This window comes from Aricia agestis, chromosome Z (assembly GCF_905147365.1).
Source record: "Aricia agestis chromosome Z, ilAriAges1.1, whole genome shotgun sequence".
NCBI classification, from domain to species: Eukaryota; Metazoa; Arthropoda; class Insecta; order Lepidoptera; family Lycaenidae; genus Aricia; species Aricia agestis.
In genome coordinates, this window is record NC_056428.1 from 28,616,580 (window position 1) to 28,633,726 (window position 17,147).

At 35.0% G+C, this 17,147-nt stretch overlaps 1 protein-coding gene across 1 annotated transcript in view; it reads right to left on the bottom strand.

Moving 5' to 3' along the window:
• The window catches only part of LOC121738966 (transient receptor potential cation channel subfamily A member 1), a 143,028-nt gene that overhangs the window by 11,775 nt on the left and 114,106 nt on the right, over positions 1-17,147 (bottom strand). Inside the window, exons 5-10 of the mRNA XM_042131258.1 lie at positions 13,685-13,775; positions 12,549-12,618; positions 11,296-11,421; positions 10,134-10,430; positions 9,191-9,430; positions 6,398-6,505 (exon numbers count right to left, since the gene is read on the bottom strand). Coding sequence (XP_041987192.1) covers positions 6,398-6,505; positions 9,191-9,430; positions 10,134-10,430; positions 11,296-11,421; positions 12,549-12,618; positions 13,685-13,775 — 932 coding nt within the window. The remainder of the gene's footprint in view (positions 1-6,397; positions 6,506-9,190; positions 9,431-10,133; positions 10,431-11,295; positions 11,422-12,548; positions 12,619-13,684; positions 13,776-17,147) is intronic.

The following is a 17,147-nucleotide window of genomic DNA, read 5'->3' on the forward strand; positions in this document are numbered from 1 at the left end:
ATATTTTGTTTACGTATAACACGCCGATAATGTGGATTCCTGTATATAATAAAAGTTTTTATCAATTCTAATGTGTGATTTAATTACGTCCCACAAAACTACATCGTCCCAGAGGAGACGCGGGGGTGACAGAGGCGAGGGGGCGGAGTTCGCTCGCGACATGCAAGGGCAATGTTTTTGTTTATATTTTTTGCCGGCCAGCGCGGACGTAATGACGCTTGTGGTATAAATATTGTGTAGTGGGGCGAATATTTGAGAGAGACTAAATTCATGTCTTCGTAGTTGGGTTCAAAACGCCTTCGTAAATTTGATGTAACATTACACATTTCAATGTCTAATTAACTTACGAAAATGCTGCTAAGACTATTTGAAAGTAGAGTTAATATTTCAAAAGTTATTATAAAAAAAAGTACCAAATTATGAAATTTTTGCGTGTCGTTTTGTTACTGCCGCTTACAATTTATTATTTATAAAAAAAATGAGCTAGAAAGGATTAAAAATTTAATGTTAATTTGAAGATAAAGAACTAATAAACTATCCGATACCAACAAATAACACATCAACTTACATTAAATAACTAAAAATTATATTTTTAAAATGTTCATAAAATTCGCGTCATTGTCCTGCGCATTGTTTGTTTTGAATGCCTTGCCGATATACTCAACGTGACGGGTTGAAACCTATTTTGCGATAAAATCTGCTGGCACACTTTATTTGATCGCAGTGCTTTGGTGTGGATAGAGGTCTTCGTTTTATACAGATGAGTCTTTGAAATACGTTCTAAAAAAAAATCCAAATAAGACGTCATTTACATTTCTCGATGTGTGCCAACATTTGTCTGTTTTTCACTACTTTTTTTTATACCAAGTTATAAAGGCCCGCAACATTTCTAAGTTCTTAATAATTTTCTTAGTTTTCTTTATATCACTACTTAATTATAAACGAATTTAGTGAATTCCTCATTTTCCTGAACGTCTTTTTCCTGAATAGCCCTAAAAACATAATGACGATCATTCAGAATAATGATATTACAATTAGGTAGTTATTTGACACATTTTCGAAAAATAGCAGTAGAATAGTAAGAAAAGTAGTAAAAATGTTATCTACACTTCAATATTATAAAGAGGTTGTTTGTTTGTTTGAACGCGTTAATCTCAGGAACTACTAGTCCGATTTGAAAAATTATTTCAGTGTTAGATAGCCCATTTATCGAGAAAGGCTATAAGCAATATTTTATCACGCTAAGAATAATAGGAGCGAAGAAATAGAGGAAAATGTGGAAAAAAACGGAGGGAAATTATTTGAAAGGGCTTATTTGAACGCGCTTATCTCAGGAATTACTGGTCCGATTTGAAAAATTCTTTCAGTGTTAGATAGCCCATTTATCGAGGAAGGCTATAAGGAATATTTTATCACGCCAAGAATAATAGGAGCGAAGAAATAGAGGAAAATGTGGAAAAAACCGGGGGAAATTATTTGAAAGAGGGCTTATTTGAACACACTAATCTCAGGAACTACTGGTCCGATTTGAAAGAGTCGTGTTAGAGTCAGTGTTAGATAGCCCATTTATCGAGGAAGGCCATATGCTATATTTTTTACGCTAAGACTAATAGGAGCTAAGAAATAGAGGAAAAAACGGGGGAAATTATTTGAAGGGGCTTATCTCACGAGCTACTGGAGCAATTTTTCTGTTATTTGGTACAGATAACTGATAAGAATTAAGAAATTGACCACGTGAAGGATCATAGGCTATTTTTTGTGCCCTAATTTGTCTGTGAAATATCTAATTTACGCGAGCGAAGCCGCGCGGAACGTTTGATAATAAAATATTATTTGAGAAATAATAAATAGGTATCAGAATTATTATTATTTAACAGGTGCACATTTTTTATTGCAGGTGACTCGAAAAGGTAGAATATATTTTTTTAAAGGCAGATTTTGGTATTAGCAATATTTTAGGAAATACATTTTTATAATAAATCAACACTTTTACTAACATACAAGTTTTATTGAAAATCCTATTTTTTACTTATAATAATAATAATAACCCCCACACCGGTTTCGGTGACGGTGGCTGGTTTCATAGAAACCAGGCCAGTTACGCAGGAGTAATTTTATAGTGCCCAAGTGTGTGCGCAGTACACATGAGCACTCTATATTCCTTTTAACTCTCATAACCCAGTGGGACGGACGATCGACACGACTGGCGAGAGATGCGCAGGACCGACTTTTACATGCCCATCCGTGATCCGACGCATGGATCATCTTACTTGTCAGACCTTATTTTCCTGTTCTGAGTGTCAGACAATCAGGTGATCAGCTTGCAATATCCTAAGTCCTTACTAAACTTGGAAATAACAATTAAAAATATGTTTCCAACGCGGGAATCAAACCTCTGAGTCAAGAGTCACGCTCTGGACCACTGGACAACGGAGGCGTTTATAATAATAATATAATCAGCACGAATATGGATAAGATTTTTTAAATAATCATTATTCTCAACAAATTGTCATTATTCTAAGTAAACACGTCATTTTCCACAAATTTTGTCATTGTCATGAACAACAGTTTTTACTTAATATTAAATATCTCTTAAATTATTTAAATTTTTTTCGTGACTCTTACAGAAAGGGAATTCTATTTCGGTGTCTTTTAACACCAGAAACATTCAGAGCAATATTTAAGGGTTTTTTTAAAAAACACAATTTTTGGCCTAAAATAACATTTTGAGTAGATTCACCCAGTGGAAGTAAAATAACAGGCACAATAAAAAGAAGTGCTAGGATACTCTCATTAGTAAGTAAGTATCCCATTAAGTATATTAAAAATAATGAGTAGGTAAGTACCTAGTAGGTTTTAATTTATACTTGGTTTGTAAATTTAAATTTTGGTTATTATCTATAATAGTACCTATTATTTCTGTTTATTTGTTTTGTACAAAAAGAGGACGGTATTTGATTATAATACAAGTTCACAATAATAATAATTTTTTTCGTAAGTAGTAGGTTAACGCGCGCGCGTAAACAAACACGACGCGACGTTGCGTTCTGTGCTGTGATAGTCATAGTCAATCATGGTTGTCGTGATTGATGTAGATCGTTTTTTTAAAAGAAGTGATTTTAAAAACTATTTTAAAGACAAAATAAAATGGCCGTCGACCCATTTTGTAATACAAAAAAAATGTTTTAATTGTGGTGCAACGACCAAGAATAATATCAATATTATTATAAATCATTTTGTTCTACCTATGAAACGAAAGAACATAAAATCGCTTTATAAATCTTCATTTTTCTGGTGCAGCATTTGTAAATATGCAATTTACGATCATTATCCTGACATCGAGTGTCCTGTTTGTTGTTGAACTGTTTATATAGATACTTACCTGTCTAAAAGTATTTTGGATCGATTGTATTAACTACTATGTCCCTACCTACATACCTACGTATATGATTTTCTTTGATAAGTACTTACCTATTGTATATTTTAAACAAAAGCCCATCAGTGACTGAGCTTAGACTGCGAATTGGGTTGGGACTAATGTATTTTTAAATATCTATACTTACTGATATTGTAGAGACGAAATATTTAATCGTTTGCTTATTACTATTTAACTTACGAGGTACGAGACTACTGAACCAATTTAAATAATTCTTTCGCTATTAGAAAGCCACGGTAATGAGAAGTGAAATAGCCCAAACAAGTGCATCGAAACTCAACGTCAAGTGGTTACCGGGTCATGAGCTAGGCTGTACACTGTACAGTGTTATGAGATTTTTTTTAAATCTTGACTTGGTGACTTTCTTCATTTATAAATCGACACCCTTGACAAGATTTATAGTAACTGTGATGGCATACTTATAATAATAATAATGTACTTTTATTCAGCTCGATAACATAAAAACCTTAATCTAGACAATTACAACATGCAAATTATTCTATTTTCAATGGTTTTTTATATTAGAATGTTAAGATCGCAACCGGCAGCTTAGCTAGGTTACAGTATAAACTGTGTTAAAGCCACCGGACCCTTTCCCAACTACTGATCGCATATCGCTGATTTTACATTTCAGGCAATTAAAATTAGATAACAAATCAAATCAATGTTTAAAATTAATCAAACTTGATACAATAAACAAAAGGTACAAAAAACGATCGAAACGATCTACATCAATCACGACAACCATGATTGACTATGACTATCACAGCACAGAACGCAACGTCGCGTCGTGTTTGTTTACGCGCGCGCGTTAACCTACTACTTACGAAAAAATTTATTATTATTGTGAACTTGTATTATAATCAAATACCGTCCTCTTTTTGTACAAAACAAATAAACAGAAATAATAGGTACTATTATAGATAATAACCATAATTTAAATTTACAAACAAAGTATTGTTGTGTAATTTTTGTGTAGTTGTGTAATTTTTTGAGATTTTGGACTGATTTATCTTATTTTTGATAGGTACGTTAATAATTTTTTAAGCGTTTTTATTTTTCTTTTCGACGCCCAAAGGGCCTTTTTTTGAGACTTTGTACTGATAGGTATGTCTGATATGTGATTCTTCAGGTTAATATTTTTCTAAGCATTTTTGTTTTATTTTTTTAACGCCTAAACAGCTAATAACGAATTTCAATTTGTTAAATTTTATCAACTTGTCACGTGGGCAGAGCCAAAATTGAAAACTAGTATTGCTTACATACACAAGTTAATTATAGTCAATGTCACAGTAAATTAGCCTAGACTCAACTGGTCGTTCTTAAAATTGTTAATTTCTTAAATTACTTTTATGTTCCTATTTCGGTGTATTTGATTTGTCCGACACTTTGATTATTATGACTATGGGTTTATTGTTGTACCTACTTGATTTTAAACAATAAAACTTAAAAATACCTACTACCGAAACAATTGTTTTATTTTGTGTTCATACTTAAGTTCAGAAGAAACACGCTCACATAAATAAAATGCTCCCACATCATATCTATCATAATTATCCTTAATATTTTTTAGTTAGCATAGCGGACTTACCTAATTATAATTTAAAATTTAATTAATCTATGTAATATAGGGATAACTTGTTTTTAATGTCTGTTATGTACTCCAAGTTATAGAAATAAGTAATTCATTTTAATCGACTTCATAAAGAGGGATGATTCTCTATTCATACATACATATCGTCACTCCTCATTGGGGTAGACAGAGACCACATCACGCAATGAATTTATTGGGATCTATTATATAGGTACCTATGTATGTATCGATATAACATATAAGGTTAGGAGGAAGCAACAAACTCAACAGTTTATGGCGTACATACAAAAATAATATACGGTACCGATATAATCTCAAATATAGTAAGGAGTCATTTAATTAGTAGAATGCATGGAATTAATATAGTACAATATACGGTATCAATATAACCATACATTTAAATGGATGTAGGAAAAACGATTAAATGCATGGAACGAATACAAAAATATACAATGTGTCACATGATTTCCATCGAGAACGGAAGCAAAAAACCAGCGAGAATTATTTGAAATTGAATATCTAATTTTCGTACGTAAACAAAATTTCTCGTCGACAATAGAATTCACATGACAGCAATGTAACTATATTCGCACGAATAACAATTAAAAAGTCATTGGGAATGGTAGACGCCATAGGGTTCGACTTTGAAAAGACGCAACAAGTCTTCGGCGATTTAAATATATATATATATATATATATATATATATATATATATATATATATATATATATATATATATATATATATATATATATATATATATATATATATATATATATATATATATATATATATATATATATATATATGTATATATAATATATATATATGTAAATATATATATATATATATATATATATATATATATATATATATATATATATATATATATATATATATATATATATATATATATATATATATATATATATATATATATATATATATATATATATATATATATGTATATATAATGTTGTTTCAAAATACATAATATTTCAAGTACCACAAAATTGAACATAAGTAACAAATTCAACCTTTACTCCAGAGCGTAAGGCACACATTTGGGTTGGACTGAAGGAAACGGAAAGCGAGAAAAATAATGATAAATACATAAAATCTACTGGTGGAATCTTGACTTCTCTATGTCAAATTGTCAATAATTCTGATGTGGATGTAGTATGCTACAAACAGAAATCCAAATACACCATGTACTGGTGGGCAATAAAAGTATGGCGACTTGCCAACCTCCTTAAGTATTCATTTAAGGGCAATTGAACGTTAACTAGAAGTCTAGTTAATAAAACTACCTATTTCAATTGTAAATCGGTACAATGAAAGTAGAATGAGAGCATCAATAAACTCACTTTACAACTGGCGGCGAAGTCCTCGAGGCGCCCACCGTTTATAACGACGAGGTGGAGGACGTTCCGCGAGTTTATATCCTTCAGCTGAATGTCGGCTCCGAGGCGAATCTAGAAGGAATAAACATTTTAAATAATAAAAATCGGCCAAGTGCGAGTCGGACTCGCGGACAAAGGGTTCCTTTACCATTATAGAGCAAAATTAGGCCAAAATTTGTGTTTTTTGTTTGGGAGCCCCTCTTATTTTTTTTATTTAATATTAATATTATTATTAAATACTAGCTGTTGCCCGCAACTTCGTCCGCGTGAATGTATGTTATTAAAATCGAGATTTAGAAAATTGAATACCCATCTACGACTATTTTATTTGGATATCGTATGCGACATCAGATTTACACTGTAGGTTGTCTATCATTGTAGATGATTGTAATTTGTAGTTCTTTCGTCTTGGCCGAAAAAACTCTTCCAGAGAACATGATGAGAGGCTTATTCAAACATACTGCCTTCGGTCGTACATATATACTACTATACGTGGGAGAGCCATGCTTCGGCACGAATGGGCCGGCTCAACCGGATAAATACCACGTTCTCACAGAAAACCGGCGTGAAACAGCGCTTGCGCTGTGTTTCGCCGAGTGAGTGAGTTTACCGGAGGCCCAATCCCCTAACCCCTACCCTATTCCCTTCCCTTCCCATAACTATTCCCTTCCCTTCCCTTCCCTACCCTCCCCTATTACCCTATTCCCTCTCAAAAGGCCGGCAACGCACTTGCAGCTCTTCTGATGCTGCGAGTGTCCATGGGTGACGGAAGTTGCATTCCATCAGGTGACCCGTTTGCTCGTTTGCCCCCTTATTTCAAAAAAAAAAAAACAGACAGAGAAACAAAAATTTCAAAAACAGTTAAAATGTGTTCTATTACTCTTCTAACATGTCCCTGACTCGTTTTTTCAAGTTTATTATCAATGTACAAAAATTTTACCTCTACGATTTTATTATAAGTATAGATATAGATTAAATTAGTATAGATATAAAATATAGATTAAAACTAAGAATTGTGTGAAAAATTCAAGTACCTACACTTTGCTACTATTGATATAGAGCAACAAAAGCCAAAAACTTTATTATTAATTTTATTTTGTTTTTAGTATTTTTTGTTAAAGCGGCAACAGAATATTATACACAATCTGTGAAAATTTCAACTCTCTATCTATTACCGTTCTTGAGTTATATTATTGCCTGGAGACATACAGACAGACAGACGGGCAGACAGACAGAAAACGAAGTCTTGGTAATAGGGTCCCGTTTTTACTCTTTGGGTACGGAATCCTAAAAACTATGAATATTTGAGTCTATTGATATTACAATCAAATAAAAAGTAAAAACTCTTCATAATGATAACCAAACATGCCAGTGTCTATAGTGGTTATGCCGTTTGATTTAGGAATTAGTCTGGCCGTATACGTTTTCCGTACTCGATTTCCGAATTCGTGTTCCATATTCGGAAATCCGAATGAATAGAAGCAGTAGAAAATACATTAACTGGCGCACAAGTTTGCTTTTTCCCGAACGGAACGAATTCCGCAAACGTTAGGCATGCGCCTTAAAATTTCCCGAGGACCGAGTCAGGATATGGTTCTTAGGGCCGGGATACAAAAACACAACACGACGTCGTGTCGTGTTTTTGTGTCCCGGCCGTTACTTCGGAGGATTCCATAGATATTTTATGTTAAAATCAAATTAATCTTACCAAACAGACGGAATCAAGGTTACGTTACTACTTGTCCAAAGAACTTTAATATTCTTTCGCAATCATGCACACTATAAATACTTACCAAAGTGTGTACGGTCCTCCAACCGTCCTACGAGTAAGAGCAGCCAACAACAGAGGCGGCCTGCGCTCTTTGTCCAGCGGGTTGATATCCGAGCCCTCTTCGGCAAGGTAGAGAGGAAGAACTAAAATATTCTATCGCAATCTTATACACTACCACTTACCAAAATATGAACAGTTCTCCAGTCGCCTCTAAGAGCAGCCAACAACAGAGGCGATCTGCGCTCCTTGTCCAGCGGGTTGATATCGGACCCCTCTTCGGTGAGGTAGAGAGGAAGAACTTAAATATCCTATCGCAATCATACTCACTACCACTTACTCAAAGTATGAACATTTCTCCATCCACCCCTAAGAGCAGCCAACAACAGAGGCGACCTGCGCTCCTTGTCCAGCGGGTTGATATCGGACCCCTCTTCGGTGAGGTAGAGAGGAAGAACTTAAATATCCTATCGCAATCATACTCACTACCACTTACTCAAAGTATGAACATTTCTCCATCCACCCCTAAGAGCAGCCAACAACAGAGGCGACCTGCGCTCCTTGTCCAGCGGGTTGATATCGGACCCCTCTTCGGTGAGGTTGAGAGGAAGAACTTAAATATCCTATCGCAATCATACTCACTACCACTTACTCAAAGTATGAACATTTCTCCATCCACCCCTAAGAGCAGCCAACAACAGAGGCGACCTGCGCTCCTTGTCCAGCGGGTTGATATCGGACCCCTCTTCGGTGAGGTAGAGAGGAAGAACTTAAATATCCTATCGCAATCATACTCACTACCACTTACTCAAAGTATGAACATTTCTCCATCCACCCCTAAGAGCAGCCAACGACAGAGGCGACCTGCGCTCCCTGTCCAGCGGGTTGATATCGGACCCCTCTTCGGTGAGGTTGAGAGGAAGAATTTAAATATTCCTCTTCGGCGAGGTAGAAAGGAATCTTTCGCAATCATATACACTACCACTTACCAAAGTATGAACAGTTCTCCAGCCGCCCCTAAGAGCAGCCAACAACAGCGGCGACCTGCGCTCCTTGTCCAGCGGGTTGATATCGGACCCCTCTTCGGCGAGGTAATTCACAATGTCCGGGTGGTCGAACATGGCGGCGCAGTGTATAGGCGTCATCTTCTGCACGTCGCACGATGTGAGACAAGCCAGCTTCTCCTTTGGCTGCATTTCGAACATCAACTTCACGATGTCCAGAGCTCCCTATAAATAAGTAGATTATCTTATATCTTTAAACGGGCAATTCTTGTATATATTATATATTAAAATATATATAATTGGAATCTCGGAATCAGCTCCAACGATTTTCATGAAATTTAGTATATAGGGGGTTTCGGGGGCGATAAATCGATCTAGCTAGGAATCATTTTTAGAAAATGTCATTTCATTCGTGTTTTATCGAATACCGAGTAAAGCTCGGTCAAATATCTAGTAACGTTTATACAATAATATGAAACAAAACAAAGTGATAATAATACATTAGAGAGTATCTTATGTAGATTTTACTGTAAAAGTAGCAACGTTCAAAGAGTTACTTTTAAATTCTATATTTCTATAAGAACGACCTAACATCATGAATTAACAATAAACTCCATACACAATTTAAAAAAAAGTAACACGTACACACCCTAAAGTATTATTACTCAGTTTTGTTACACCCTGTATAATATTTTATACTAAGACACTCTGTAGGTTTGACTTGTGGCTTTTATTGTTAAATTATGATAATCGGTTGCTGTTAAGCATTTGTGTAATAAAGAACATGACTGCATTAATAACTCAATACGTAATTTGTGGGATGATACACAAGTGCTTAACAATGTCCAATTATCTAATATACTAAGCAATAATCAAGACGTAACTTAATTTCACTCACGAATAACCTCAACTACAATTTTCCACTCACTTGGGCACAAGCAAGATGCACAGGCGTAGACAGATCGTGTTGTTGCTTGGATATCTTCGCTCCGGACCTCAGACATAGTTCCACCGCCTTTATGTCCCCACCGTGTACGGCAGAATGGAGGGGCACATTGCCTTCGTTGTCGTAGAGGGAGATCATTTCTTCTCTCGTGCATCCTCTAGATTCACCCCACTGAAGAAATACCTCCATGGTCCTGGATGACGCATTCTTCGCGGCCTCGTGTATAGGATAGTAACCATTATTACATGATAACTTCCATTCCGCGCCTAGGTCAGATATCTAGAAAAATATTCGTCATTGTGTTATATTATACGTAGAAATGTAAGAAAGAATTGCTAAGTAAGGTGGTTTATTAAAGTAAGTAACAATTTGAATACTGGTGTTTTTGCATAAGTGGAGGCTGTGGGACCGGCAAAATGATTCGAAACAAAAATATGTACATTCTATGTATAGATGATAAAGTATAGATGTTATATATTAGATAGATGATAAAGTGAATTAATAAAACTTGTAACTTACCTAAAGTTACAAAATTTATTCAAATTTTAAGGGGGAAAATTAGTAATTGCTCTAAATCTAAATTATAAGGTAAAAATGTTGTAAGATGTTAGTTACCCTGTTTGTCCACTCATGTCTTTAAATCCGTTGCCGATTCGATTTTTACTATTACTGCTTTAGTAATTTACTACTGCCAGCATAGAATAAGGAACTTAGCAATGCCGTTTTAGTTCTAGGAAATTACCACCAGCATATAGTAAGAAACTTACCACTGCCATAGAGCAAAAGCAAGCAAACTCAGCAATGCCGTTTAGTTCCAGGAAACTAACACGGGCACAGAGTAAGAAATTTACCACTGCTGACAAACTGTAATTAAATTACCACTGCTGACACAGGGAAAAAACTTAATGATGCCGTTTTAAGGCAAGGAAATTACCACTGCTAGCATAGAGTTAACTTACAACTGCTGGAGTAAGGAACTTACGAGAATCCTAAGAAAATTCCACTGCTAGTATGGGGTAAGAAACTTACCACTGCCGACATAGAGTAAGAAACTCAGCAACATCGATTTAGTTCTAGAAAATTACCACCGGCAACACACCGGTTAGTGTAATAAACTTATCATTGCCGACAAATTGAAACTTACCAGAATCCTAGCGCAGGCGTCGTGATCGTGTATGGCAGCGAAGTGCAGCGCAGTGCGGCCGTGTTCTCCACCCAAGTTCACGTTAAACTGGCTCTTGTATTTAGCGAACACTTGGAGTACTGATACCTATGGAATAAATAAGATTAGATCAACTCTAGGGTTCATCCATAAAGTATGTCATCTAAAGTGGGGGGGTCGACGAAGCGTGTAATTTTTGGATGTAAAATTACAAAGCGACGTTACACTAGGGAGAGAGTTAGGCCACAAGGGGGGAGGAGGGTCTTTAAATCATGAAATTCGTGTGACGTAATTCATGAATGGTCAGGGGACTATGGGACCTGTAGGGTGTAGTAGAATAAAGTGATAATAAAACTTTTGGGAATGTATGACGTGTCTTTTATAAAGAGATGGCTGTACAAGGTAGCAGCGCTGAAAGTTACTTTTTTAACATTGTCTATGGACTTATTTATGATGTTACATACACTTCTATCCCCTCCTTCCCCCTTTAAATGTGACATACTTTACGGATGACCCCTAATAAGAAACAAGTTCCCGCAACTTAATTTGACTTGTTTCTTCAAAAGATGTTTTCTTTCCTTTTTTACAAACAATAAAGTATGTATTTATTATTATTTCAATAATAATCCTGCAAATAATTATTCGTTTGAGAGATAAAGACTTTGATAAGCAAAATGTTCCGCTATTACTCTTGTGTACTGCTAGAATAATTATTTGAAAGCTGTTTACTGACAAGCGCAAATTGAATTACGAGTAAGTGCTTCGTAACATTCCTATATCAGTTTTAAGAGTTTAATATTGCATGATGAGTCTCGGCCTACGTCTCGGCTATTAAATATTATATACTTGTATTATAAGACTGAAGATTTCTTTTTTATTTGAATGTGCTAATCACGTATACTACTAGAGTCTAGACAGATTTTATTGTAATTTAGCACAGATATAATATAGAGACTACCGGGAATGACACAGGTTTTTACAAAGTATCCAGGGATGACTTTTGCGATACTAATCGGTAAGTCGGTTTCGACTGCAAGAAGCGGTCCGTCTATGGCCGGCCTAAGGTAGGTTTCTATGTCATTACAATGTTCTTTGCGTTAAAGAAACCAAAATCAAAACGGTGATGTATGGAAGCTGTCCCCTAACTCCTAAGTATTTATTATTCGTAGATGTAACATTAATACGCGAATGCTTTCGTCGAAGAAACAGTTATCTGCACGCCTCATGGCACTTACCTTGTTCAATTCAGTGGCCAGATGTATTGGAGCTTGTGATTTCTCATTCAATATTCTGGTATCGACTTCCCTGGAAAATGGAATGAGTAATTATATAAGTGTCATGGCCGGTTTATATTATGGATTGGATCCAGTGATACTATCCAGCGCTTTTTTGCAATTTGCATTTCAGTTCATTCTAGTGCCTATTTACATTATTCTATTAGAATAAACCGGCCATTATAGGATCGAATGCTGTACAATATTTTACCAAAATTGATTTAATCTTTTATTTTATGTGGTATAAGGTTTCAATTATATTAATTAAATTTTTATGAAAAGCAAAAAAAATATTGGACCAAGAGCCCGCAAGGGCTAGACCTTCCATCGTTTCGTAAAGCTGAAAGTTTACCTGTTTGTGACCTATACAGAGGTAAGAACGACCAGCAACTATGGAGTTTCGGTAGCGGTTACTTTAGGAGGTATCCAGTTCTGAAGGTCTACTATTAGACTTTTATTCTTCGCGACCGAAACCCCATAGTTGCCGGTCGTTCTTACCTCTGTAAAAGTCACATACTGGTGAACTTTCAGCGTTACGAAACTGAGGAAGGTCTGGCCCTCGCGGGCTCTTACTCTACATGATGCTGGGATAAAAAATCATATCGTAATATAACATTATGTTTTAATTTAACAATCTAGGTTTTTTATCATTTTTGGTACATTATACAATGAGTAATTTTTTACTATCGCGTTTTTTTTCACTTTAGAAGATAGAAGAAAAAGGTAGGAATATTGAATTTTATAAAGGGCATGTGAAATCTTATATTATATAAAATTCTCGTGTCACAATGTTAGGCCGCGTATTCCTCCGAAACGGATTTACTGATTTTAACCAAATTTTATATGCATATTCAATGGGTGGGAGAATCGACTACTGGGTACTTATTATATTGATAAGTGCATTTGTTGAATAAATAATAGTAAATTATTAGAACTCGAGACTGACGGCGACCATTGTTTGTGCGACGGGATAGCGATGGACGTTGCCATGGTGACATACTTATTGAGTCACTTAAATAAAATAATATGGGTGAAATACTTTATATGGCAAAGAAACGTTTGCGGGGACTGCTAGTTATATATAAATAGATACTTACGCTTGTAGTAAGAACTCTATAGCATCCAAGGATTCGTTTTCTACAGCAACATGCAGAGGCGTGTTACCAGCTTTGTCACGGCAGTTTAGATCTACGAAAACAATAATTCAAGCTTAATATCATATTTGAAAATGTGTATTAAGCTTGAATAATGTGGTGGTTTATTATAGATTTATAGAATTTACCGTGGTTAAAAAAGTATATCTAAATATTTCCATGGGGTACTAAAATTATTGGTAAAATAGTGTTCATATCGAATTGAAGATTCAAAATCCACCAGCTGACTAATGAGATGCTAAAAAGTCTAATAAAATAAAGTCATCCTGTAAACCTAACAAATTAGGGAATTTCTTTTGTGGTACAAGAATTACGAAAACGTTGGATTTATTTTATCGTTAGTTAGCTTTGAACGAGAAGATAGATAAGACTGAAATAATTTATTATGTCTCACAATCGAGGGTGAGCGGGTGAGGTCACAAAGAATTTGAATAATCCTTAATCCCCGCTCAGAGAATAAGATTAAAAGGTACAAGTTAGTGTTAGAAACGAGGAAACGTGCGGAAAAGTTTCCCAAAGTTTAGAGTAGCCATTACTATTGTTCCGTAACTTGTACATATTATACAGTTTGATAACAATTTTTTTTTATTATTGTCTGGTTAGTACGTTATTTTGTTACAGACCTATTACTAAAATTTAGTAGTTCTAGTCATAAGTACACTATAATTAGTAACTTTAATAGAACATTTCATATTCCGGGAAAATATTCAAGGCTGATATCGATGAGCAAGCAGGCTTTAGCCAAGACATTATCATAATATTAATACGCGAACGAAAAACTTTGTAACCCTTTTTACGAAAAATGAGGAAACGTAGGTGCATGAAATTTTGCACAGTTATAGTTTATATGGTGAAGGAGTGCATCGATTTAATATTATTTTGAAATTATGCTTTTATCATACTTTTTTAAAAAAATAAAACATTACACACATTACAACACACACACAGCTTTTTGAGTGACAAGCCTATACATACGAATTATACTCTTTTATTTATGGTTGAAGTCTGTTGACAACAAGTTGACAAGTTGAAAATGGATTATAGTTTTATAATTGAATCAAAGATACTATTAAGCAATGCTTACACGGTCAGTCTGAGATCAGCTAAGTCCCAGAGACAAGAGTTGAAAAAAAATGATAAAGTCAATAATATTATTTTTTACAAAATATAGGTAGTAGTCCTAATGTCGTTGAAACTAAGGTCGAATTTCGACCATTGGGCGATGTCTAGTTTTCTTAATCGCTTCTTTATACTCGTACCCCCTTACTAATAAACGTTGTATAAGCTTTGAATAGTTATACAGTGTTTTGTTCCTGTCACACAAGTGACATTTATAATTGAATTGAAGAAGACAAAACACTGAATAATTATTCAAAGCTTATACAGCGTTTATTAGTAAGGGGGTAGAATATCCAACCAAAATGTATGAAATTGACATAAGCATTAGATGAAATAAAGTCGACAATCAACTCGTGTTATGTCAATTCCATACATTTTGATCGGCGATTCTACTAGTCTTGGCTAGGGGCTCTGCTGTATATCAAGTGACAATTTACAAGATGGCGGCATTATTTCCATAATAATTTCGTCCACGCGCTAAATACCCTTGCAAGGTTGCATGATCGTATTATTCTGGTATTATTATCGAAACATTGTGATATTACTATATTATTTCATTCGCTTTTTTACCATAATATTATCACAATTTTATCCACGAAAATAATATTAATAAAAGACAAAAATTCCGATAACGATCATAATAAAATGCACTAGATGATGCGTTTTTAGATGATGCGAAAATTCGTTAATTTCAAACGCCCGACAACCGGACATTTATCCGGAATCAAAACGTATTGTGTGTCCCTTTCCAGAGCCCAAACCGATTTCGCTGTTCTGGTATCTACATACCAAACAACAAAATCGGTTCAGCGGTTTGAGCGTGAATATATATATTTGTATACGTGGGAGAGCCATGCTTCGGCACGAACGGGCCGGCTCGACCGGAGAAATACCACGTTCTCACAGAAAACCGGCGTGAAACAGCGCTTACGCTGTGTTTCGCCGAGTGAGTGAGTTTCCTACCCTCCCCTATTCCCTTCCCTACCCTCCCCTATTCCCTTCCCTTCCCTTCCCATCTCTACCCTCCCCTATTACCCTATTCCCTCTTAAAAGGCCGGCAACGCACCTGCAGCTCTTCTGATGCTGCGAGTGTCCATGGACGACGGAAGTTGCTTTCCATCAGGTGACCCGTTTGCTCGCTTGCCCCCTTATTTCATAAAAAAAAAGAAGAGGTAACGACAGGCAGACAGACACTCTTTCTAATTTTTAATATTAATATAGATTTTTGGTCAGAGAAAGCTTTACTTTTAAGTCGGGTAATATTTGACTAACATTAAAAATATTACCTGACCAAAAAGTAAATGTCTGCCAAGCAGTTTAAGTATCACACAATCAACTTCACGATAAAGCCCTGTAGTTGCCTAGTTGGTCTTAATTTAATAACACTTTTTATAGCCGCATAATAGTATTACGTCGCCGTAAATTGCGGAGCAAAGGTATAATAAAATTTTGCTCGTAAATTCACAAACTCCAAAATACATGTTTAATTAGTACATAAAGAAATACAAAAGCTTTTTCCTTATTTATATCCTCCTCTTTTTTGGCAGAAAAACTTTGAATCACTTGCTAAGACAGTGGCTATGGTTTGGTGGTCACTTTTTTATATTGTGATTGGCATTATATTTCAGAGATCTTGGGACTAGTTTCCTGAGTTGGCTGTATTATTTTTTTATTACAAAATCATCTATACAGGAATTATTGTAACTGAAAAAGTCTGTCAAGTTCAAAACTTCAAAAAACGTCCATTTACTGTCTGGCCAAAAATTAGATAACTAGCTATCACGAGTGACTGGTCACAGATTATACGGGCCGTTAATTTTACGAGACGACATTAAATATATTCACAGAGATTTTCAAGCTTTGTGAAAATATACTTATTTTATTAAATAATTAATTTATTATTATTGGTAGAAATCTCCAATTTTTACTGCCTCCACCAACGGTAAAATCTGAGGCTTTGAAATGTATCTTTGTGGCAGTCGAGTGCCCAAAATATTCTAAAGTTTCTTGACGGAAGTTTATCTAGAAATAAATAAATAATAATAAATAATATCTATGGACGCTTCACACCACGTCAGTCTGGCCCCGTGCTAAGTACCTGAAGGACTTGTGTTACGGGTACCAGACAATGGAAATATAATATATTTAATACCATTATACTATACATATATTTAAGATGTTTATTATATTATGATACACATATTTAATATACATCCTTGACCCAGGAACTTTGAAAACTTTTTGTTTAGTGTCGGCGGGATTCGAAACCTCGACCCCCGGCTTGAGC